Source organism: Halichoeres trimaculatus, unplaced genomic scaffold, assembly GCF_033239565.1.
Source record: "Halichoeres trimaculatus isolate MK-OKI-2021-1 unplaced genomic scaffold, fHalTri1.1 fHalTri1_scaffold_19, whole genome shotgun sequence".
Lineage (NCBI taxonomy): Eukaryota > Metazoa > Chordata > Actinopteri > Labriformes > Labridae > Halichoeres > Halichoeres trimaculatus.
Window position 1 is genome coordinate 27,692,377 of NW_027437197.1, and position 23,415 is coordinate 27,715,791.

The 23,415-nt window shown below is 47.2% G+C and overlaps 1 protein-coding gene across 1 annotated transcript in view; it reads right to left on the reverse strand.

Moving 5' to 3' along the window:
• Positions 1–12: 12 nt before the first annotated feature.
• fer1l6 (fer-1 like family member 6) overlaps positions 13–23,415 on the reverse strand; it is a 23,784-nt gene continuing 381 nt past the window's right edge. Inside the window, exons 2-46 of the mRNA XM_074695122.1 lie at positions 22,792–22,877; positions 21,973–22,081; positions 20,430–20,484; positions 20,189–20,320; positions 20,050–20,112; positions 19,797–19,875; positions 19,390–19,546; positions 19,092–19,278; positions 18,895–18,996; positions 18,718–18,808; positions 18,512–18,635; positions 18,191–18,419; positions 17,968–18,076; positions 17,621–17,858; positions 17,202–17,322; positions 13,430–13,530; positions 13,141–13,243; positions 12,770–12,889; positions 12,535–12,687; positions 12,177–12,348; positions 11,873–12,000; positions 11,607–11,741; positions 11,352–11,501; positions 11,155–11,259; positions 10,921–10,983; positions 10,548–10,646; positions 10,231–10,462; positions 9,832–9,972; positions 9,202–9,311; positions 9,079–9,124; positions 8,627–8,671; positions 8,026–8,129; positions 6,671–6,799; positions 6,438–6,578; positions 6,234–6,361; positions 5,993–6,163; positions 5,471–5,625; positions 1,684–1,826; positions 1,489–1,577; positions 1,293–1,391; positions 1,062–1,182; positions 836–956; positions 588–745; positions 357–457; positions 13–274 (exon numbers count right to left, since the gene is read on the reverse strand). Coding sequence (XP_074551223.1) covers positions 94–274; positions 357–457; positions 588–745; positions 836–956; positions 1,062–1,182; positions 1,293–1,391; positions 1,489–1,577; positions 1,684–1,826; positions 5,471–5,625; positions 5,993–6,163; positions 6,234–6,361; positions 6,438–6,578; positions 6,671–6,799; positions 8,026–8,129; positions 8,627–8,671; positions 9,079–9,124; positions 9,202–9,311; positions 9,832–9,972; positions 10,231–10,462; positions 10,548–10,646; positions 10,921–10,983; positions 11,155–11,259; positions 11,352–11,501; positions 11,607–11,741; positions 11,873–12,000; positions 12,177–12,348; positions 12,535–12,687; positions 12,770–12,889; positions 13,141–13,243; positions 13,430–13,530; positions 17,202–17,322; positions 17,621–17,858; positions 17,968–18,076; positions 18,191–18,419; positions 18,512–18,635; positions 18,718–18,808; positions 18,895–18,996; positions 19,092–19,278; positions 19,390–19,546; positions 19,797–19,875; positions 20,050–20,112; positions 20,189–20,320; positions 20,430–20,484; positions 21,973–22,081; positions 22,792–22,877 — 5,626 coding nt within the window. The 3' untranslated portion in view covers positions 13–93. The remainder of the gene's footprint in view (positions 275–356; positions 458–587; positions 746–835; positions 957–1,061; positions 1,183–1,292; positions 1,392–1,488; positions 1,578–1,683; positions 1,827–5,470; positions 5,626–5,992; positions 6,164–6,233; positions 6,362–6,437; positions 6,579–6,670; positions 6,800–8,025; positions 8,130–8,626; positions 8,672–9,078; positions 9,125–9,201; positions 9,312–9,831; positions 9,973–10,230; positions 10,463–10,547; positions 10,647–10,920; positions 10,984–11,154; positions 11,260–11,351; positions 11,502–11,606; positions 11,742–11,872; positions 12,001–12,176; positions 12,349–12,534; positions 12,688–12,769; positions 12,890–13,140; positions 13,244–13,429; positions 13,531–17,201; positions 17,323–17,620; positions 17,859–17,967; positions 18,077–18,190; positions 18,420–18,511; positions 18,636–18,717; positions 18,809–18,894; positions 18,997–19,091; positions 19,279–19,389; positions 19,547–19,796; positions 19,876–20,049; positions 20,113–20,188; positions 20,321–20,429; positions 20,485–21,972; positions 22,082–22,791; positions 22,878–23,415) is intronic.

Here is a 23,415-nt window from a genome sequence, read left to right on the forward strand (position 1 = left end):
AAATAAAGGTCTGAATCCAACACTCTGGGTCTGGGTCTGGTTTCCCGAAGAGCCGTGAAAATGGTGTGAGTGAGTGTGTGTGTGTGAGTGTGTCTATCCATTGACGATCTTCTGAGAGATGGCTCCTGGCAGAGTGTAGAAGAGCAGAGCGAGGAACAGTGCGGTGATGAGGAGGACCAGAGCGATGATGATGTACTTCTTGTAGTTTTTCCAGATGAGGTGGAAGAAGCACTTGAAGGGATTGACGAACCAGGAGAAGGAGGTGTCCGGGCGACTGGAGAGACAGAGAAAGGACAACTCAGAGCTTTGATTCATCCATCACTCCTATCCTCACCTCTCCTCCTCTTGTCTCTTACTTTGGTTTGGGCAGCGGCTCCGGCTCCTTTCGTGCTTTTCCCACTGGATTTTTCTCCGCCTCCTCCGCCGTCACAAGATGAAACTCCGCCTCCACCTTCCCCTGGTAGATTCAGAGCAACCACAGCTGTCAGTGGAACCTTACCAGGTGTTATAAACGCGGGCGTACGCGCACATGCGTTTGTGTGTGTGTGTGTGTGTGTGTGTGTGTGTGTGTGTGTGTGTGTCCTCACAGTTAGCTCTCCAGATTTGCTGAAAGGCCACCAGCCTCTCGCTCTCTTCTGCTGGAAGATGGAGATCTTATCTGTGCCGTCCGTCAACATGTCCGCTTTACACGCCTTCGCAGTCTTTGCTCCCCGAGTGAATCTATGCAGGTCTAACTCCACCGTGCCTGCACACACACACACAATATGTATCAGTGAAACACACAAACAAAACCAAGCACACACAAATTCACACAGGAAGAAGCAGGAACACACACCAAGGAAGTCGTCAGAGGAGAGCGTCTCAAAGTCCCAGACCTGTAGGATGAGGATAGCAGGAAGCTTCTGCTCTGTTTTATCCAGAGAGAAGATACTCTCCCTCTTACTCACCACCACCACCTTCACAGAGAGGGGCAGAGAATGTTAATCAGGGTGTTGTTTTCCGGGTTTAAGCTAAAAACATCTGAAAAAGTCTGTTTTAAAGCGGTGTGTGTTGGTGTGTACCCTCTCAGCAGGCATGTAGAAGAAAGGGAACACAAAGCGCCAGTTAAAGTTTCCTTCCCCGGTCAAAGAATTGTAATGGACGTCTGTCTCCTGCCGGTTGTCCTCCAGACCCTTCAGCCAGCTGCAGAGACAGGTTTCATAGAGCAGTGTGAACAAAGACGTGTGTCTGCACATCAGAGGAGGGAGAACTCCTGCGAACATTCTCTGACCCTGATTTTGGTTGGTTTTTACCCTTTGATATAGATGTCACTGGACTGTTGTCCGGTCAGGAAGTTGCTGTCCTCCAGAATCACATCTTCAGTATTCCAGATAATGATTCGCAGCTCGTACCTTCACACACCATCACACATACTTCAGTTTTTTGTAAGCCTCTATTAACATTAAATCTTTGTTACCATCCATCAGCAGGTGCAGGAGGAGCTCTCACCCTTTAGGTTTGCGTGGTGAGACGTCTACAGAGGGTCCTGGATGAGGTAAGTCCATGGGGAACATGTCTACCCACATCTTGATCTGACCCTGCACACACAGAAGAAAATAACAGTCAAAGACCGTCAGGATTTGTTCGCTGATAACAGAGAAATGTTTCTGTATTGTCTTATTCAGGTCACAAGGTTTACAGAACCTGGTCCATGCCGGGCCGGGCCTTGTTGAACAGGGTCCTGGTCTCAATGTGTTCTGGTACAAGTTTACATCCCACACTTGGAATCTCAGACCAGCGGTGTAGGATTTTCAAGGACAAATGCTCATAGGACTCCTCAGGCTGGTCTGAGATGAGAATGTAACAAACAGACTGTGAAAGGCTTCACCTGGGAATCACACGTATGAGTATGAATGCAACACAGAATTTAAAGAATTAAGATGATTTTTTCAAATATTTCAGAAGTTTGTGTAAATAAAGAAGCAGTACCATGAGTGTTTTTCTACCCCAAGGGCTTCATCAGAGAAACCTAAGGAGTGTCCCCAGTGTGTGTTTTTGTTTTCCAGAATTTAGACCAAAAACAAAAATTTGAAAAACAGACAGGGGACACTCCTCTAGCCTGTATTTTTTCTTTTGTAATAAAACAGTGTAAAGAATTACAATGGGCATTCTGAGGGCCTCTGTAGAGATACCCTTGGGGTAAATAACCTCTCAGGATACACACCTCAGCTTTTTTCCAAACATCACCTCAATTAAAAATAAATAAATAAATAAAAGCTGACCTTTTTTTAATGTTTTGAGAGCTTAAGTTTTGAAAATACGTTTGGGACACTCCTTATTTGCCATTAAGATTCCCCAGGGGTAAATCACCTCTCAGAGAGCAGCACTTGGTGTTTTTAGACTTCTCCTAAATTCTGAATAAAACCCAGAGGCCAAACTCTTTTTTTCCCCTCTATCGGCCTGAATTCACCAGATGCATCTCTGGTCCCAGCTCTAGTCCTGGCTCTGCTCCGCTGTGTGTTGACTGCCTAGATCAGCTCACACAGCTTGCGTGTTCAGTGCAGCACCTTTCAGGACAGTAGACAGCTGGACTCATAGGAATGAGGAGCACCAGCGCTTCCCCTTTCGTTAAAGAGCCTCTGTAAAACCTCCAACCTGTTGACTCCTGGTCTGGCTCATCTCATTTTTTCGGTGTTGTCGTAGTCAAGTTAAACTGGATCTGGTTTTGACACGGTTTGTTTTATTTTGAAAGTCACTGGGTGTTTGTAGGTGGTTTCAGAGCAGAACTTCCTGTGTCTCAAATCTTTTTTTTTTGTTTTATTTTTATAAATTGACACATCACAGCTCCAGCTTTCGACAGAAATAGGGTTGTTGCGACCTGCTGCAGCCAGACCCCAACAGAGCAGACCTGGTGAACCCTACAGTGACTTGAATGGAAACCCCTCTGATCTGATGCCGTGACATAGTGGAGATGATCTGGTGTATTTGGGTTGTACGGTATCTTCAAAGAGGCCCAAGGAGTGTCCCTATTGTGTTTTCTCACATTTGTATTTTTCCCATTTTTTCATAATTTGGTAATCCCAATTTGTCAGCCTCAGGGCTCTTTAAAGGTAACCTGACATGCCAGACAAACAGTTTCATATATCTGCCACAGAAATATTTCACCAGTCCATCTGGGTAGCAGCTCTTCCGATTTGTTTTCAAAGGCGGGACTTAAAAAGAATCTGCAGCTGGTGATTGGACGACCGTTCTGATTAACACACTCACCACAGACCAATCCACATCAAGCTACGGTATGACGTAGCTTATGTGAGCCGATGCTTCTAAGAAACAATAGATGAACAACTACTGAATCACGAGAAACAGCTGTGAAAAAGGCATTAGACGACAGCTTCCGTTTTTATAAATTTAACTTAAGAATCAAAGGAACGCTGACAAGTACGAAAGTCTGCTGACGTCACGTCTGCTCCCACAGCTCCCGCCTCTCTTCCCTGATTGGGCCGATTATAATTTAGCCCAGTGAATTCGTTGGTCATTGGAGCCTGGCAAGATGGACCTGCAGGAGTTCAGAAACTGAATCAGGCAGGTCCATCTGCTCTGCAAGGTTACTTTACAGATGCTATGAGGAGGATATGTTTTAATTACAGTTTCATTTACCTGCACTCCCTCGCCACCTTCTGGCCTGGAGTCTCCGCAGACTGTCGTAAATTACTTTTAGTGAGGGGTGTGTTTGTTTTGGAATTTAATGGAGATCAGATCAAAACAAATTTTCTTTGTTCAAGACAACTTTTTACTGGATACAACGAGAGGTGAAGTATTTATCAGTACAGTTAGTAGTGCTATGGTTTGGAATGTGACCCCAAGCACCCGGCTATATGTAGCGCTATTGGCAGCCCGGTGCTCCAACGAATCTATAGGCTAACATGACAACAAGTAAACACTGTCAGATTGTGTGTAGCTTAGTAGCTGTCTATATATCTGTAAGTCCAGAATGTGTAAAACCTGGTCATGTCCTGCCAGTCATCCACCAATCAGAGCTACGTAACCTCACTCTTTATTTTACTGATAGACTCTCAAGTTTGAACAGACCACTGCAGAATAACTGCTGACTGTGGGTTGGAATGAACATTGGCAGAAACAGCTTAACACGTGTTATAGTGATATCTTTCTTCTGCTCTTCTGTCCCTTTTCTGTCTGACAGTTAGGCTCCAGTGTCCACCATTACTACAAAAGTAATCACAGAAGTCGTTTTCAGCAGAGTTAAACACAGATCTCTGTGTTTTATCTCTTTTCTCTGCCAAACTTCATCAGCCGGCGTGGTGTTGTCATAGAGGCCTAGACGTGCCGTAAATCAATCCAGTTCTGGTTGACCCGACCTGGAAGCCAAGAAGTATTAGTTTTAAATAACCTGTAACCAGCAATATTAGTGCTGATAATCCAGTGGCGGTTGCTGGTCAGTCAAGGAGGGGAAGCTCATCTTTTTCCGGCCTACATTTTAAATACGTTATTTATTTAAACGTAAATTCTACCCTCTGTGACAGCTTGTTAGCAGCTGGAGCTGCTAAGTGAGACTACAACAGGCTGTAAGTGTGAGTGACAGGGGGAGCAGCTGTAGCTGTAGCTGCTTATTGGTGAAAAGAGAGAGAATCTTTAAACACAACTCTCGTCGTTTTTAAGAAAGGTAAACTGGCTGTGGATCAAAAGCCACCGGATCAGTCCAGAACAACTTAACGTTTAACTCAGAAGATGCTCCGGTGGAGGGTTATACTTCAAGATCGTTGACTGGCTCATTTCACTGTTGATTTGAAAAAGGGATTTTCTCAGACAGATCATCCAATCATTATGCAGAATCCGAGCATCCAGGCCAGCCCACTGCCTCATAGACCCCCAGAGACGCTGAGCGTCCAAGGGCGAGACAAAGCCCAGCGTTGAGCCAATGACCGTTCAGTTTCCACAGTGGAACAACCCACTCTACATTTCCCCGCTGAAGTCAGATGAATGAGAAGGAGGTGGAGCCAGTTACCTGTGATAGGTAGCTGATTCTGGACAAAAGATGAAGAAATTCTAGTGCATATTTTGTCAATGAAATGAACACACAGCAGAACATATCAGCACTTTTTGGGGGACATTTTAGGGGAAGCTGAGCTTCCCTTGTAGTCTTAGAGCTATCGCCACTGTGATAATCTCATTTTAAAGTGTGAATTACAATCAAACATATATCCAGAAGGGAGACTTTTCAACACCACGTTCACAGCCCCTTTAAGAAACACTAATTTCACTGGACTGATCCAAAAGCTAAGGGAGCGCCTGAAGTTTTTGTCTCCCTGCTTTGACCTTTATGAATACATTTCATGACAATGGCTCTGATTATTAATGGTAGGAATGTGAATGTGTATGTTTGTGTATATGTCTGAGTGAATTTATGTTTGTGTGTTATTATCACCTACACATATTTAAAATAGAGAATATGGCTGCAGCCTGTCGTCTGTACCTTCGTTCATGAACAGCGTCTTCCCTGTGAACACTTTGTCAGCCACGGTAATTCTCCCTGGTGTGAAGTGTGGGCCGTCTATGCCATTATCTCTGCACATCTTGGTCAGCAGCTCTGATGGCTTCAGACAGTCCCTCCAGGCGTTGTAGCCATCCCTTTAACACACAGCCAACAGCAGACAGGAGGCAGAGACTGGTTTTAGACCCCAGAAATAGATTATATGCTTCTAAAAGCATCCTTCAAATGTCTTCAAACATGGCTGTCCTCCTGCTGAGGATAAATTTACTTCATCAGCTGGAGTTTAATTTGTTCAAATTTCCTGTGAGGTTTTTACTGGGATCGCCTGGGCCCCGCATCCTGACTCTGAGCTGATAGTGTCCTGAACATTTGAAAAAAGGTATTTACTGCCACTAAATCTCTACTAGCACCTGTGTGAGGTATAAAGAGTTCTGGTCTCAGTCTGTCTGAAGTCCAGCTGGAAGGAGCTTTAAGCTGCGATGATGAAGGATCCATGACACTTACAGGCTGTACTCGGTGGGCAGTCCACAGGTGGCTCTGTGGCGGCTGTAGAACCTGTTCTCCAGGTCAATACGAGTCTCTCCTATCAGGTCGTCTCCTCCCACCATGTCGTAGTCATAGATCACCACGGACAGCAGAGACTCTTTCGGAAATGTAGCCTGAATCTCAAAGGATCTGGAGGGAGGATGGGCACAAGATGAGCTCTGCTCTAAAACTCGAGTCTAAAGCTAAAATGTGTGTATACCTTCCAAACACAGGGTTCAGCTGTTTGGGGATGTAGTTGTCTCTGTCTTTGATTTCTTTCTTGCCAAGGCGGAGGACGATGTAAGGGTCTGCCTTACCATCGGGGTCAGCGGGGTGCAGGTTAGACGCCTGGAGAGAGAGGAGGCTGTTAAGATCATCACTTCCAGTTGCTTAAACTGATTCCTAAAAACCCAGGAGGACGCACAGAGATGATGTAAACTCGAATGAGGACTTGGATGGGGTTGTTTGGGGGGATTCCTCTGTTGACTTTCAAATGTCCAGAGCCTGCAGCTTCGCCACAATCCTCATCGCCCCCCTGGTTCAGTTTGTAGAGGCAGAATCTCCCCTGAAGAGGCGCACGCCATGGATCAGATCAACTTTAACAGCAGAGAGTCCCTGACCTTTAAATGTGCATGCTCATCAACCAAGAGGTCTTACCTTAAATTTACCGGCAAATCTCTCGTCGGTCCCGCCCTCCTCATCATTAGCCTTTCCCCTGTAGAGCTCGTACGAATTCACCCAGTCATCAAAAGGCCCAAACTCAGCCTCCAGCTCCTTGTTGTACAGCTGCAAAGATAACCATCACCAATACATCCATCAGCACCAAGACCTGTTTACACACCTGGCCAGTCAGATTACTCCGCAGGGTTTCTTTCAATACGGTTATGGTGGTTAGGGCAGTCAGAGTGGTAGAGAGGTTATGGTGGTCAGGGTCGTTAGAGTGGTTATGGTGGATATGGTGGTTAAGGTGTTCAGGGTGGTTGAGGTTGTTATCATGGTTATTGTGGTTGAGGTTGTTATCATGTTTAAGGTGGTGAGGTGGTTATGGTGGTTGGGGCAATCAGGGTAAGTGGTAGTTATGGTGATCAGGGTGGTTAGGGTGGTTATGGTTGTTAACACTGTTATCGTTGTTACGGTGGTTGGGGTGATCAGGGTGGTTATTATGGTTACAGAGGTTATGGTAGTGAAGGTGGTTATGGTGGTTAGTGTGGTCATGGTGATCGAAGTGATTATGGTGGTTACTATAATAGGGGGGTCTGATGGTAGTTATGATGGTAGGACAGCCAGGGTGGTTATAGTTGTTAGGATGGTTAGGGCAGTTATGGTGGTTATTGTAGTCAGGGTATTCTGGATGGTTTTAGTGGTTAGGGAGGTTATGGGGGCAAGGGTGTTCAGGGTGGTCAAGGTGGTTATAGTGGTTATTATGATAGGGTGGTCAGGGGGTTATTATGAGGGTTAGGGTTGTTAGGGTGGTTAGGCTCATCAGAATGGTTATGGTGGTTAGGGTAGATAGGGTCTTAAGGGTGATTATGGTGGCTAATGTTGTTATGATGGTTAGGGAGATTATGGTTAGGGAGATTAGGGTGGTTATGGTGGTTAAGGTTGTGATTGGAGTAAAGGTGGATATGATAGGGATGGTGGTTAGGGACGTCAGTGTGTTTAGGGTGGTTACGATGGTTAGGGTGGTTAGGGTGATCAGGTTGGGTAGGGTGATTGTGGTCGTTATGGTGGTTGAGGTTGTTATTGTGGTTAGATATAAAGATGTTAACGTCCCACAACAGAGCTGGTAAAATTTTAGCCTTTTTTTAAGCAAGGAATTTTTTTGTTTTGTTTTTACTCAAGGGAGCGTAAACAGCTGGTAAATTAATGTATCCGTGTTTCATGTCTGCTGACACCTGTGCCTATAAATCCAATTTACACTCCAGACCCTCAATGCAGTCTCAGCCTTTACAGCTCTTTGAATCTGAGATTCTACATGAGTTACAGTCTGCTGCTTTTTCTGACAGGGTCACCTTCAGTGTGGCTAATTTGGCAGGAACGCCAAGTTTGGGGTCCACGACTTGGGCTGGTTTTCCTTTCTGTGACCTCTTCTTCTTGTCTCCATCCGAGTGACTGACTGAGGAAACAAATTGGACATTTTTCAGTGATGCACAGGATGTAAGGTATGAAGGGAAAGAAATTATATATATCAAAGTGTGGACGTAGAGGGAACAGCAAACAGAAGCAGATTCAGATCACAGTGGTTTCAAAACCTCATTCAGTCCTCCTCCAGGGAAATTTTTAAGAGATTCTGTTTGTGATAGACCTTTTAGGTGGATGATAAAGAGCTCTATACCTAAAGCCTACAGATTAAAAGCATTCCATGTTCTCTCAGTAAACTGCAGCTCTTAGTAAACCAATCAGTGAAAGCTGCAAGGAACAAAGCACGAGTCTGATTCCTGAACAACAAGACACCTGAGCTGAACCCAAGCTGCCTACACATATATTCACACATTCACCTTTCACACACAGACTGAAGCACCTGCAGAAGCCTCCCACTGTCAGCAACGGAGCTCCCAAGCAGAAGACTCCTCCCATGGAAACTGAACAAACACTGTAATCTGCAGTTCTTACCCAAAGAGTCTATTCCATCGCTGAGTAAGCTGCTGTAAGTCGATGCTGCAACGCACAACAGTGTGTGTGTGTGTGTGTGTGTGTCAGTCACTGGGTTCTTTCTGTTTTCAGTTCATTGCCCCATCATTTAAAGCATCCTTAGTAACATGCAGTTTTAAGCTTTAGCCTTAGCTTCATCTGCAGTCTGTTGGTTTTTATTAACCACGTTTTGATGCATCTGTGCCCCAGGTCTGAGCCTCAACAGGTTGAACACTTTGTCTTTAGGTTTAAAGGTGAAGGATCTTTGCTGTTTGTCTGTTACAGTTGCATTAAATATAAAATATTATTGCAAATCACACTAAAACTGCATCCTGTGAGAGAGGAACCTGTCCAACAAAAAGCACTGAGAAATCCTGAACCATCAGAGTTCAACCAGCAGATGAGCAGAAATGTGTCCTCAGAGGGACCCTTACTTTTTCCAAAGACCTGTGGGAGCAGAGAGCCGTCCTTCTGTTTGGTCTGAAACACACATATTCACACTTTAATAACTTTGTGTTGATTCTCTCATTAAAAACCATAACCAGAATCAGTCCCACCTCTTTCTCTTCAGATGCGCAGTATTTGGACCACCAGTCGAGGACACACTCTTTGGTTTCATCAGCAACCGTTCGTTTCCTGCGTTTGGTGGAGCGACGGGAGCTTTTGGACATTCCCTCCTGGATGACAAACATTCAGAGGCAGAAAGAACACAGAGAAGATGTGGAGAAGATACGGAGAAGATACGGAGAAGAAGCAGAGAACACGCAAAGAGGATGCAGAGAGGGCCAGAGAACATGCAGAGAAGGCGCAGAGAAGATGCAGAGAGGATGCAGAGAAGGTGCAGAGAAGATGCAGAGAAGAAAGAGGGAGTGCCCAGAGAAGATGCAGAGAAGGCCGGAGAAGGTGTAGAGAAGGCACAGAGAAGATGCAGAGTTCGCACAGAGAAGATGCAGAGTTCGCACAGAGAAGATGCAGAGTTCGCACAGAGAAGATGCAGAGTTCGCACAGAGAAGATGCAGAGATGGAGCAGAGAAGATGCAGAGTTTGCACAGAGAAGATGCAGAGTTCGCACAGAGAAGATGCAGAGAAGATGCAGAGGCTGTCACACATGAGTCAGAGCAACATGTTCAACAAGCACTGACTATCTGCTCAAGCTGTCACCTTCTTCTTGGGGTCCTTCTTGGGGTCCTTCTTTGGGTCCTTCTTTGGGTCTTTCTTCTTCAGGGTGGGTGGGCCTTGAGGTGGAGGTTCATCCTCCATGGTGATGAGGAAATCCTGATTGGTTAGTGGGACAGTGGAGCTGCTGTCTGCCTCCACAGGTGGAGGTCCTGCTGCTTTAAAGACAAAATGAGGATCAAGTGAGCCAAATCTTCTTCCTGGGAGGTGAGACCATCATCTCTAAAGTTTCTGTGTGACTGAACGGATGGGATGTCATCATTACATCACCAGCTGCTGGAGTCCTGACCAAGGGCGTCTCCAGTGACTGAATGAGGAGCATAGAGCTCCCATGACTCCGCCCCTCAGGATCAATCTAAACCTCATGGACTGTGGATTAGTGTTTGTCTCTGTTAGAACAGGGATCTTACCTTCAGTTCTTCGAGGCTCTGGAGGCAGGTCCAGTTCAGGGGTGTATGAGACCCTGCGTGGTTTGGGGGGCTCCACAGGGGGAGCAGGCGGGGGTGGAGGAGGTGGGATGTATTTGAAGGACTTCAGGTTGTTGATGACGTGGTTTCCAACCAGCGTGCTGCGACCGAATGCTCTCCAGTCTACCACAGTGATGCTGAGAGGAGGGTGGAGGAGTTCGTTCTCTGGCAGCTCCTAAGATGCAGCCAGACACAGAGCAGAGCCATGTCTGAGACGGTTTTTACAGATGAGTTCAAGGAAATGTTGTTTCATGTCTCACCAGCTCTATGGCATCAACCAGTGTGGGGAAGTTTGGGTTGGACTTGTACTTCTGGATGACGGAGGAGCGCATAGTTTTACCTGCACACTCTATGAACACCTGCACAGAGAGACACCTGCGTTCAGTCAGCCCTCTCTGTGGGATCAGTTCTTTCTTCTTATCTAAACTCAAGTGTTTATAGTTCCTGTTTCCCCCTGAGGAGGAAGGAGCTGTAGGTCTTAAAAGCCCCAGCTCCAAGTGGACCCCAAGTCCCCCAACAGGAGAGCTTACTCAAAAACCAAAACTGGAAAAGAGCGTTAGCTGGAGAGACTAGCTCCCTTCCTCTGGATCTAGACCTTAAATCAGCTAACTAACTGAACAGGTGTGTGCTCACCTGAGGGCGGTCCACAGTCAGAAACTGGACCTTCTTCAGCTCCCTCAGACCCCAGAACAACACCTGGAGAAGGAAACACAGACAGAGGTTGGATATGAAGCCAAAGACACACACACACACATACACACACACACACACACACACACACACACACACACACACACACACACACACACACACACACACACACACACACACACACACACACACACACACACACACACATTCACTAACCTCAAGCCTGTAGGTGCTAAGAACTGGTCTGATGTTAGCAGGGACTGTGTAGACTCCTCCCTTCTCCTCCAGGGGGGGCAGACCTCGCTCTCCAGACAGTGGGAGCTGCAGATTCATCACAGAAACACACTTCCTCAGTTTCAGTCTGTCACTGCTCTTCTCATCATGACAAACTCAAGCTAACACGACTCACAGACCTGTAGCAGTTCAAAAGCAGCCAGTAGGTCTCCCCCAGGTGTGCTGCCACAGTGCAGAGGGCTGTACCTCAGGGTTGGAGGTCTGTAAGGGTCAGAGTTCAGCCGGACCTCAGGGACCGCCACTGTGGCTCCTAGATACTCTGCTTTACCCTGAAGCAGAGAGGACGCAGGGGAGATAAACATGGATACATGGATAATCACTGAGTAAGCCATGACCTAATGGATGCAGTGATCTCTCCAACAGTTGACTCTCACCACGGCGTCGTCGTCATACACCTCGATGAGGATGCGGGGCGGCTCCTCCTGGATGTGCTGCAAATCTCCGCTCAGCTGGAGGCGGCTCATGGGCAGACACTGGTTCCAGGTCGGGCTGAGAGTTTGGTTGATCACCTAAAGGTAACACACTTTAATGGTAATGAAGGAAGTTCTTAGAATACTCACATACGCCTCAGAACAACTCCTGATAAGTATCAGTAAACTCTAGAGTCCTGCGCTCACAGACTCTGGATTCATGAACTCACTTTGGTGGTCTGGCAGTGAGACAGGTAAGTGACTCTGGCAAAGGGATCAGACAGGCCGCTGTTGTCAGCAGCGATCAGACCACGAGCCTGGTACATGTGACACCTCAGGTGGAAGTGATGCTGCTGCCCTGTGGACACACACACGCACACACACACACACACACACACACACACACACACACACACACACACACACACACACACACACACACACACACACACAGAAACGTTTTGACTGAATGCTCCAATGTAAACATGATAAACAGAAACAAAGATGGGGGATATGTTTCTTCCTCTCCCTGACCTGCACAGACAAGGGCTGTTGGAGGGTTGCTGGCATCAGTGCCCCCTGTGGCTGAGCTGAACCCTGCAGGAAGGTCGTCCAGCATGTTGACCGAGTCTTCACAGGTTCCTAACCACAGGTACACATCCATCTTCGCTTGGACTGACAGGCCGGAAACACGCTTCCCTGGGGGCTGAACACAGAAACACACACACACACACACACACACACACACACACACACACACACACACACACACACACACACACACACACACACACACACACACACACACACACACACACACACACAGATTCAGGGATCAGTGTTGGTAGAGTTCCACAGGGTTATGTCAGGTTCATGCTCCAGGTGTGTGTACCTTTAAAAACAGAGTGATGATCTTTCCACACTGGGCCCCTCTGGCCTCCTGGTCACTGGAGTACAGCAGATCTCTGGCTCTGACCCGAGCGCATGCCACACGCTTGTTGTTGCTCAACAACCACACAAAGACGTCGGGCAGGGTGTGCTGAGGCTGCAGAGTGATGGAGGTTGTATGAATATGACAGTTTAGGTGGCTACAGCAGAGACTGAAGGGTGCTGAGGGTGGCCCGTACCTCCTCCACCAGGAAGCGTAGTTTTTTGGTCAGTTTGGTGGCACTCTGCAGCATCCCTTTCACTCCACTCACTTTCCTCTTCCTGTCGGCCAAAGCCTGAGCGTCTTCTATCATACTCTCCTGGAACACAAGCAGGTAACAAACACATCACCCCCCTGCGGACAGCTCACCTGAGTCCAACAGGCATCACAAAAGGAGCTTTTATAATCTGTGGGTATGATTGTGTCAGTACACAGTCCAAGTTCAAGCATTTTCACTGTTCAGAGAGATAGAAACTGAGCAGACACAAGTCTGAATGGTCGGATCTGAAAATAAACTGGGATTTCTCTGCTTTGAGGCATTTATGTGTGCTTCATGTCAGATTTCCACACCAGTTCCTGTTTACACATGGTGAGGCGTTTCTTGTCCAGCAGTGTCAGGTAATTGGACTTCAGCTCCGCCTTCAGCTTGGCCTCTGCAGCTTTGATGAAACTTCTGCAGAAAAACACAGTGTGTTCAAAGCAGAAGCTAGATGCAGTATTTGATTTGACAATAGTTTAAAATTTGACTGTGTGAATGAAACACTGGGCAGAAAGGCTGTCTCTGAACTCAACACATCAAACTGTAGAAAAAAAGCTGTTCCCAGTATGCATCAGGGCTCTAATTGGATCGTCTGCTGACCTGGCGTCCATACAGAACTCTTTCAGGGTGGTTTTTAGCAGTGGCTCTGCCCCCAAATCAGACTTCTTGTGAAGCTCGGCTGCAGAGGCCACGCCCTCCTCCTGAAAGACAAAATGAATGATCGATTCATCTATTCTAGTTTAGTTTGTTCAAGTCTGAAAGATGGACCAGGAAATGGTAATGGACCAGGTCTTATGTAGCACTGGATCACTCAAAGCTCTTTACAGGGTGGGCCAGAAAGATTCACCCATCGTATATTTGTATTTTGTTTGCTTGGTTTTTGTCCTAGAAACTTAAAATTTTGGATAGTTTCTCTTAAAAGGCATAGCTTTTGATGTTTCTGAGTAAGACTGTCTACAATGTCATGAACGATAAAAGGAGACTGGTAATACCACCAGCAAGCCGATCCCTGGAAGAAAGCGTTCAGTCCAAACCAAAAGGGTTGTTGAGATGGTGAGGAAGAGAAACCAAAGAAATCCTCGCAGGAGCATGAGGGCAACAGCAAAGGAAGTGAACATCTCAAGAACTTCACTGAGAAGAATCGTCAAACAGGATCTCGGACTGAAAGCACTAAAATTGCAACACAGACAACTGATTTCAGCCACTTCTAAGAAAAAAACGGCTTGACAGGGGGAAAATGATGCTGCAGGAGATCCAGAAAGCCACAGACAAACTCCTGCTTTGGTCTGATGAGAAGATCTTCACCGTTCAGGCAGTGGTCAGGTCCCAGAATTACAGGGTTTATGCACATAGTGCACAGCACCCACCCGAAGGCTGCAGAACTCATTTTGGCCGTCAGAAGCCAGCTGGAGTCATGGTGTGGGCTGCTGCTGCATCTGATGGCTCAAAGTCTCCTTTGGTCTTCATTCAGGAGGGTGTGAAAGTGAACAACCAGGTGTACCTTCAACTGCTTGAAGAAAAAGTGTTGTCTTGGTGAACCAATGCATTTGGAAACCAGTATGTCTTCACACAAGATGGAGCACCAGCTCACACATCCAATGTCACACAGGCCTGGTGCACGCTGCACTTTCCTGGCTTCTGGGACAAGAACATGTGGCCTCTGTCAAGTCCGGACATCAATCCAACGGACTTTGTGATCTGGTCTATCCTGGAGAGGGAGGTCTGAGGAGTATCTCACAGCAGTGTCCCTGCTTTGAAGACAGCTCTGATGAAGTCATGGTCAAAACTTGATGCAGAGACAGTGCGGTGCTCATGCCAGGCAGTGCCAGGTTGTCTCCAGGCTATGATGAAGGTAAAGAGTGGCCATATTGAGATGTGAATCTTTTTGGTGACAGAGAATAAAGTATAGAAACTGTGTTTAATGTTTCTTATGTTTGTCTGCAAGCATTTTTGGATAGTGCAGAAAAAATGATGGGTAAATCTTTCTGGCCCACCCTGTACACTGCTGGTCTCATTCACCCATCCACACCACATTCACACATTGATGGCAGAGGTTTTTATTACAGTGTAAGGCCCACGGTTTTGGTTTGCAGCTCACAGGCACGAGGAAAGGGTGTGTAAAGGTGGTAATTGTTTATTATATTATTTGACTGTGTTTCTGAAGGCCGTGCTCAAGTCCCCTACAGTGCTGGCCCATCCCAGGCCGAATCTAGGTTTTCAGGTCCAATGTGATGCCAGTGACGTGGGCCTGGAGGCAGTCCTGATGCAAGTGCCTGATGGGGAGGAGAGAGCCATTGCCTTTGCTTCCAGAGCTCTCCATGGTGCTGAGCTGAGGTACTCCACCTCTGGGAAGGAGTTTTTGGCCGTTGTATGGGCTGTGGTGAAATGGCGTCATTTCTTGAAAGGAAAGGTTTTTGATGTGTTTACAGACCACAGTGCATTAGCCTGGGCATTTAATTGCCCAAAGACAACATCACGGCTCACCAGGTGGACCCTGAGGCTCCAAGCTTTCACTTTCAGAGTCCATTACAAAAAAGGATGTTGCAACTTGGTTCCGGATGCCCTCTCTCATGCTCCTCCTACTTCTGATGGGAGTGTCTGTGTAGCTTTAGCAAAAAATTATTGGTCTGTCCTCCCCTGCACGCTGCAGGATATTGAAAAAGCCCAGCTGAATGACAGCGCTTGCCAGGAGCTCAGTCTTTCTGTCAGGCTGCCTATGCCTGGCCATATTCATTATCAACTACAATAAGGCGTCCTGTACAGGGGTGTGCCATCCAAATACAGTGGGTTCAACTATCAGTTGTTTGTACCTGCCAATCACGTCCCTGAATTCCTGGCCTACTTCCACAACAGTCCTTTCAGCAGCCATCTTGGAAGGATGAAGACCCTCTTGAAGATCCTGGAAATGGCTTGGTGTCCAACAGATCGTATGGATGTCTGGAGTCACATCCGCTCTTGCTCCATGTGCCAGTGGTATAAAGGCTCCAACGGTAAGCCAGCAGGACAGCTCCAGACTACGGAGGTTGAAGCACCAGGGGACATGATTGGGGTGGACTTCATGGGCCCTCTGCTATTCAGCAGGGCTCAGCAGGCAATTCAGTTCTCATGGTCGTGGTGGATTACTCCAGCAAATGGGAGGCTGGAGCTGTTAACCCGCAAGGACGCCAGAACTCCAAAGGTCTGTCAGATCTTGCAGAATGAGATCTTTACTTGTTGGGGCGTGCCACACTAGCTGCTGTCAGAAAGTGGACCCCAATTCAGCAGTCAGCTCATTACACACCCACAAACCAGCCTGACAGAAAGGGTTAACCAAATGCCAAAAACCAAGATTGCCAGCTTCGTAGGGGAACACTTTCAGGACTGGGGCAGGTGGTTGCCTGAATTCTGCCTAGCAATCAATACAGCAGTACATGAGACAACTGGCGTGGCTGTGTAGCCTTGGGGCGCAATATCAAGGGCCCACTGGAGCATCTCATTCAGAGATCCCCTGCTCCTGTCCATCACTCTCTTGACACCCACACTAAACTACTACGGGCGGTAGAAAGGCACATGCTAAAGCTAGACAAGCCAGATACTACAATGCACAGTGCAAAGATGTACACTTTTTTGCTGGTGATCTGGTCTGGGTTAGGGCCCATCCTGTGTCTAGAGCCTCAGTAAAGTTCTCTGCTAAGCTTGCACCCAGATGGGCAGGGCCTGTTAAAGTAGAGAAAAAGCATATGAATGTAAGGCTCACGGTTATGTTTGGCAGCTTATTGGCATGGGGAAAGGGTGTAAAGGTGGTTATTGTTTATTATATTTTTTGAATGTGTTTCTTTTTGGAAGTTTAATCGATCTAGAGGTGAGCGGGCTGATCTTATAAGGAGTAATTAATTTTTTCCCCAACCAGTCGGCTGAGTCCAATTCCTGGCATGATAGACTCTCTGCCTTGCCTGAGCATAGTGACATGTCATTTATTGCTGAATAAGATAATATGAATCGTTACAACAGGAACCATCAGCTTCTCTAACACAATCACACCCAGCCATACACACACCGCTGACCAAGAGTGGGAGCAATTTGGGGTTCAGTGTCAGGCTCAAGAACACTTCAGCATGTGACTGCAGGAGCTGGAATCAAACCCCCGACCCCCGGTTGAGGAGCGACTACTCGACAACTGAGCCACAGCTGCATAAAACTGTTAAATATGTGTTGAAGTGACGTGTGCGTCAATGTGATGTGTGTGTTAATATGATTTGTGTGTTATTGTGATGTGTTTGTTAATGTGATTGGTGTGTTATTGTGATTGGTGTGTTATTGTGATTGGTGTGTTAATATGATTTGTTTTTTATTGTGATTTGTGTGTTGATGTAGTGTTTGTGTATGTACGTACGAACAGAGCGGCGATGTTCTCGAGCATGTTGGAGTTGTAGAGTCTGTAGGTTCTGTTCTCCCAGTGACTCAACACATTGATGCACGGCTTCTGCTTCTCCAGAGGAAGATACATGTAGAACCTGAGTTCACACACACACACACACACACACACACACACACACACACACACACACACACACACACACACACACACACTTTAAGTAAGATGTTACAGTTCCTGATAGAGAGATGAAAGCTGCTGCAGTGACACGTTTGGTAAAGTGTAAGGAAGCTGCTTCTCCTGCGGATACAGAGGTTTTTATTGGCCTGAAGGTGAGGTCTGATTAAAGGCTCTAAAGGATCCTTAGATCCTCAGCAGACAGAAGAACCCTAAAGAACACCACAAAGAGGAGAAACCCAACATCTGTCTGACTCAACTTGTTCCCGTCCACGAGGAGCGGTTTCTCCGGAGGTGTGGAGGACCTGGAGGTGTTATTGAGATCTTCTCTGCCTTCTTTGGGTAAGAGAGGAGAGGATGGGGAGGCAGGGCCAGCAATTGCCGGCCCTGATGTGTCACCTTTATCCGGGGCGTCATGCCCTCGAGGACTTAAGGGACTCTTGCGACCCACAGATGGACTCACCCCACCTGCAGGCTCCAGGATGTTACCGAAGGTACCTGAGGGAGAGAACCAGATCCTGTTCAGAACAGAAACATAGCTTAAACTGATCCAGAAGTAATCATGTGACTCTAACATTCAGGTGTGAGCAGGTAGGGAGCAGCTCACCCATGGAGAACTCAAAGCTGATTGGTTTGTCTCCGATCTTCCTGTCAATCATCGTGGCTTCAAACAACGCCCCGAACAGAATGAACTTCTCCTGATCGTCAGCATTCAGCTGGACATACACACACGCACACACATACGCACACACACAGACGCGCGCGCACACACACATGTTGAACCTCTCTAGCGAAATGAAACCTGTTTTTCACAGAAGCAGTCTTCTCACCACAGGGGGGTTTTCAACAGGCATGACCTCAGCAGGCAGAGACTTTCCTTTATCATCGTCGGCGGCTCCTCCTGCTGTTCCTCCTGCTCCTGCAGCAGCCTTTGCATCCTTTGCTCCAGCTTTCGCTGCTTTAGGATCCTTCACTGACTTCACCATTTTGCTGAGCTTGGTCTCTGAGCCGGTCCCTCCTGACAGGATCTCCACTGTCAGCTCCATGTAGACCCGACCCCTGAGGGTCAGAGGGCATGTCAGGTAAAGACTTTCTACCTCAGTCAAGTCATCTGATGAGAAGTGGTTTAAAGGAAGGATTTGAACTTTGACCTGTAGGACACACCCTCTCCGATACCCTCATTTAGCTCCACGGTGTCATCCCCCAGGGAAGACGAGAAGTTCCTGGCAGAGCCGTAGAGGTTGACCCAGGCTGGACCAAAGGTGGGTAAAAACCCTGGAGAGAAGAACAGAGGGACTCTGAGCCCACAACCTGAACATCCGTCTCTGCTGGTCCACATCCATCAGCGCCTCCTCACCTCTGTCACCGTCCTGCTCGTTGGAGATTCGTCTCAGGTCAAAGTAATGAGTCCCAATAGCAACGTCACTCATGCTCCCCTCGTCCCAGACCTGAGGACACAGAACCCAGAACTCTGTTACTCTTTCACATTATGGAGTGCAAAAGGAAGGAGGTGGTTCCTCCCCCACCCACAGACCTGGACCTTTAGTCTCTGACACAGAGGAGGAAACATCTCCACGAAGACGATCTGTTCGTTCCACACAGGGTCTGCGTTGGACTTTTGTGTGGATGTTCGACCCTGAGGGGACAGAAGGAGTGGATGTAAACCGACACAAACCAGTGCTGAGGGGTCCGAGTAGCTGAGATGTTATTTGAATGTAGAACTGAGCCCACCACTCGTTTGAAGAAGCTGACAACCACGTACGGGTCGACCAGCGCCGTGTTGTCCCCGATGAAGGCCTTGGTGACATTGGCCATGATGCTGGAGTTGTTCCGGGGGAGACCTTCAGCTCTGAACACCTTCACATAGAAACGAGCCCAGGGTCGCTCAGAGGGGAACCCTTCAGGGATCAATAGGTTCCTAATAAAGAAACACACCAGCACCAGTCAGGAACAGCAAATAACCAAACGGAAAGGGTGTATGATCGTTCCATGAGACAGAGCAACGTTTCAAAGTAAGATGGAGGCAAACTTGTCGATCTGCTCCTCAGCATCACTGGTCTTTTGTCCCGGCTGCATAGCATCTCCTTTGGCTGAGACGCTGATATCACACTTCACGTAACCTTTGACCCCGGTGCTGATGTCACCAGGGTTGGTCAGCATGGCCCACTTGTTGATGAACTGGTGACCTGAGAGAGGAGGGAAGAGTCAGTGCAGTGAGGTGGTAACTGAGCAGAGACCCACAGGAGGTCCTGTCTACAGTCAGGCCCAACACATCCTGCTCTCTGCAGCATTTACACCTCGCTCTGAGCTCTCCATGGGTAGGGGATAGAGACAGAGCATGCACCAGCTTCAAGGCTCCTTCAACATAAACTTAGATCATGTGTTCATCTCTTCTTCAGGTAAAGTCAGGAGACATAAACACACAAGGTGAGCTACCTGGCTGCTTATAGACTGTCCACACATCCAGCTTAAAGGAGCCGATACTGAAGCTCCTCAGCATTTTAGAGTGCATCACCTGCAACAAGACACACACACACACACACACACACACACACACACACACACACACACACACACACACACACACACACACACACACACACACCGCACACACAGTGTGATGACTGTGACTGAAACCCTGTTTCAGAAATACTTTGACATGACTCCAAAGACTGACTGCCTCTCTCACCGTCAGCTTGATGACTTTGTCGAAAAACACTTCTTTGTGAGCGAAGAAGTCAAACACGAAGTACTGAAGAAAAGAAAAACAGGGAGAATGAAGAAGTGCAGGATCAAATGTTGAGCTGGATCATCTCTCTGTCTCTCACCTCGTTGTAAAAAGGAGCATTGGTTCCCTCTTTGACTGAAGTCTGTTTCTTCTCGTCTCCGATCTCCACCACCACGCTGGGGTCGATGTTTTCTCCCACTAGCTGCCGGGCCTCAGTGATGTTGATGGCGATCTGTGGAAATGTTCTCTCTGTGGTGAGTGATGTTATCTAAGGGTTCTCCCTATCTTTACTGGAACAGCTAAAGCTAATGTTCTCAGTGGGATGCTTTGTATCCTGTTACCTGGAAGCTCTGTGGTTTCCCTTCACTGTCCTGAATACGAGTCTCCAGCTTGGCCCTGTAGGTGTTCAGCTGCACATGTGAGTTTCTTTGTTTATACAAAGTAAATGATTCAAAAATATCTGAGTCTACAGGCAACACACTCACAGCTCTATACATACCGAAAACCAGAGACAGACTGGAGACAGACCGCAGACAGATCAGACAGACCACAGACAAACCATAGACAGACCAATAACAGACAGCAGACAGACAACAGACTGACCATAACAGACTGCAGACAGACCACTGACAGGCAGCAAATAGACAGCATACTGGCAACAGATCACACAGACCTCAGACAGCCAACAAACTGAGCAGACTGACCACAGACAGACCACAGACAGACAACCAACAACTGACAGACCACACACAGACTGCAGACAGACCACAGACAGACAAAAAACTGATCAAGACAGATCACAGGAAGATAAGGCTGATTATAAACAGACCAATGACAGACCAATGATGGACAACAGAACACACAGACCTCAGATAGACAACAAACTGACTAGACAGACCACAGAAAGACCACAGACAGACCACAACAGACTGCAGACAGTCCACTGACAGGCAGCAAACAGAAACCATACTGGCAACAGATCACACAGAAAGACCACAGACAGACCTGAGAGAGACAACCAACTGACAACCAACAACTGACAGACCACACACAGACTACAGACAGACCTAAGACAGACAAAAAACTGACCAAGACAGATCACAGGAAGATAAGGCAGATTATAAACAGACCACACAGACCTCAGGCAGACAACAGACAGACCACACAGAACTCACAGACCTCAGACAGACAACAGACAGACCACACAGACCTCAGACAGCAAACAAACTGACCAGACTGACCTCAGACAGACAACAGACAGACCACACAGAACTCACAGACCTCAGACAGACAACAGACAGACCACACAGACCTCAGACAGCAAACAAACTGACCAGACTGACCTCAGACAGACAACAGACAGACCACACAGAACTCACAGACCTCAGACAGACAACAGACAGACCACACAGAACTCACAGACCTCAGACAGACCACACAGACCTCAGACAGCAAACAAACTGACCAGACTGACCTCAGACAGACAACAGGCAGACCACACAGAACTCACAGACCTCAGACAGACAACAGACAGACCACACAGACCTCAGACAGCAAACAAACTGACCAGACTGACCTCAGACAGACAACAGACAGACCACACAGAACTCACAGACCTCAGACAGACAACAGACAGACCACACAGACCTCAGACAGCAAACAAACTGACCAGACTGACCACAGACAGACAACAGACTGCAGCAAACCACAGACAGATAACCAACAGACCTCACACAGACCACAGACAAACCACAGACCACAGACAAACAAGTGACAAAACACTGACAGACAACAGACACACTATAGACAGACTCATGTTGTGAGACCAGGAGAGACCTATAACTCTTTTTTTCAGCAAACACTCAGACCTTCATGGTGGTCTACCTCTTGGTGTTGGGTCTGACTCTGGATGTGACTGAGGTTCCTGGTTGGTCCTCCATGTTTTCTTCCTCTAGCAGAGGAGATTCCTCCACAGTAACCTCTGCCTCACTGTCTATACACACAAACACAGACACATACAGACACACAGACACATACAGACACACACACACACACACACACACACACACACACACACACACACACACACACACACACACACACACACACACACACACACACACACACACACACACACACACAGTGGCATAATTAAAGTGGATGAGATGGCTAACGTATATAAAATTGGTCTTTCTGAATATAAAATTTGCTCCATAATGTCAGCTGTTCCACAGCCTGACCCTGTTCACACAGGGAGCAGGTCTATGTCTGACATGGGAGGTCCCTGTGTCCATCATTATGATTCAATCAAATCATTCCCAGCTCAACTCCTGTGGGTGCAGACACATTTCAAACCCTGAAGGATAAAAGAGTACCAGAGCACCTTCCTACTGATGAACAGAGACGATTACAGCCTGAGATGACTAATGATGAGGATGATGTTGTGTGTTGTGTTGAAATCCTGAACAGCTGATGAATATCAAGGCCGCTTATGTTCACATGTTTAACCAACAGCGACTGTTTGACAAGGGCTGGCCTCAGCCACCGAGACGTGACAGGGATAATCTCTGCTGTCACTACAACCATCACACTGACAGAGTGTGGTGTGTGTGTGTGTGTGTGTGTGTGTGTGTGTGTGTGTGTGTGTGTGTGTGTGTGTGTGTGTGTGTGTGTGTGTGTGTGTGTGTGTTTTCCAGGCCTTACCCATGGCTCCCTTGTTTGCCAGGACCAGGTCTTTGTCTGTTTTCTTCTTCTTCTTCCCTTTCAGCCCAAAGATGAGCTTGGCCTTTCTGCAAACATACACACCAACTGTAGTAAGATCTTATTTTTCCACTTTATCATCAACAAATCGCCTTCAGAATCACTTTCTTTATACCACACCTTTAAAACATTATTATCTCTTTCTTATTTATTTTTCAGAGACAGACTGAACACACACAGACTGACTGAGATCAGCCTTCTCATGCCTCCACCAGTGGGTTTTAATGCTAATGTGTGACAGTTGTCTGTACCCAGGGTCTGATCAGAGATTAAAACACTAAGTTAAGGGGAACAGGATGAAACGCATGTTCATCAGCCACACAGTTTCAGGAAACCAGCAATGAGCACAGCTTTGCCCCTGAGTTAAAGAGGATTTACGCTTCTTTCAAAGACAGGTTGACTCTGAGTGAGACCTGAGGTCAGGTGAACTCTCAGGTGGAGTCTCCCAACGTTTGCAGTAAAGCTTTGTGAGAGAGAGGTGCTGTGAGGGATCTGCTGCTGGTCTCTGAGTGTTTGCAGAAAGGATGAGGAGAGAGTTCCTATGACCACCTGATCACAGAGCGACTA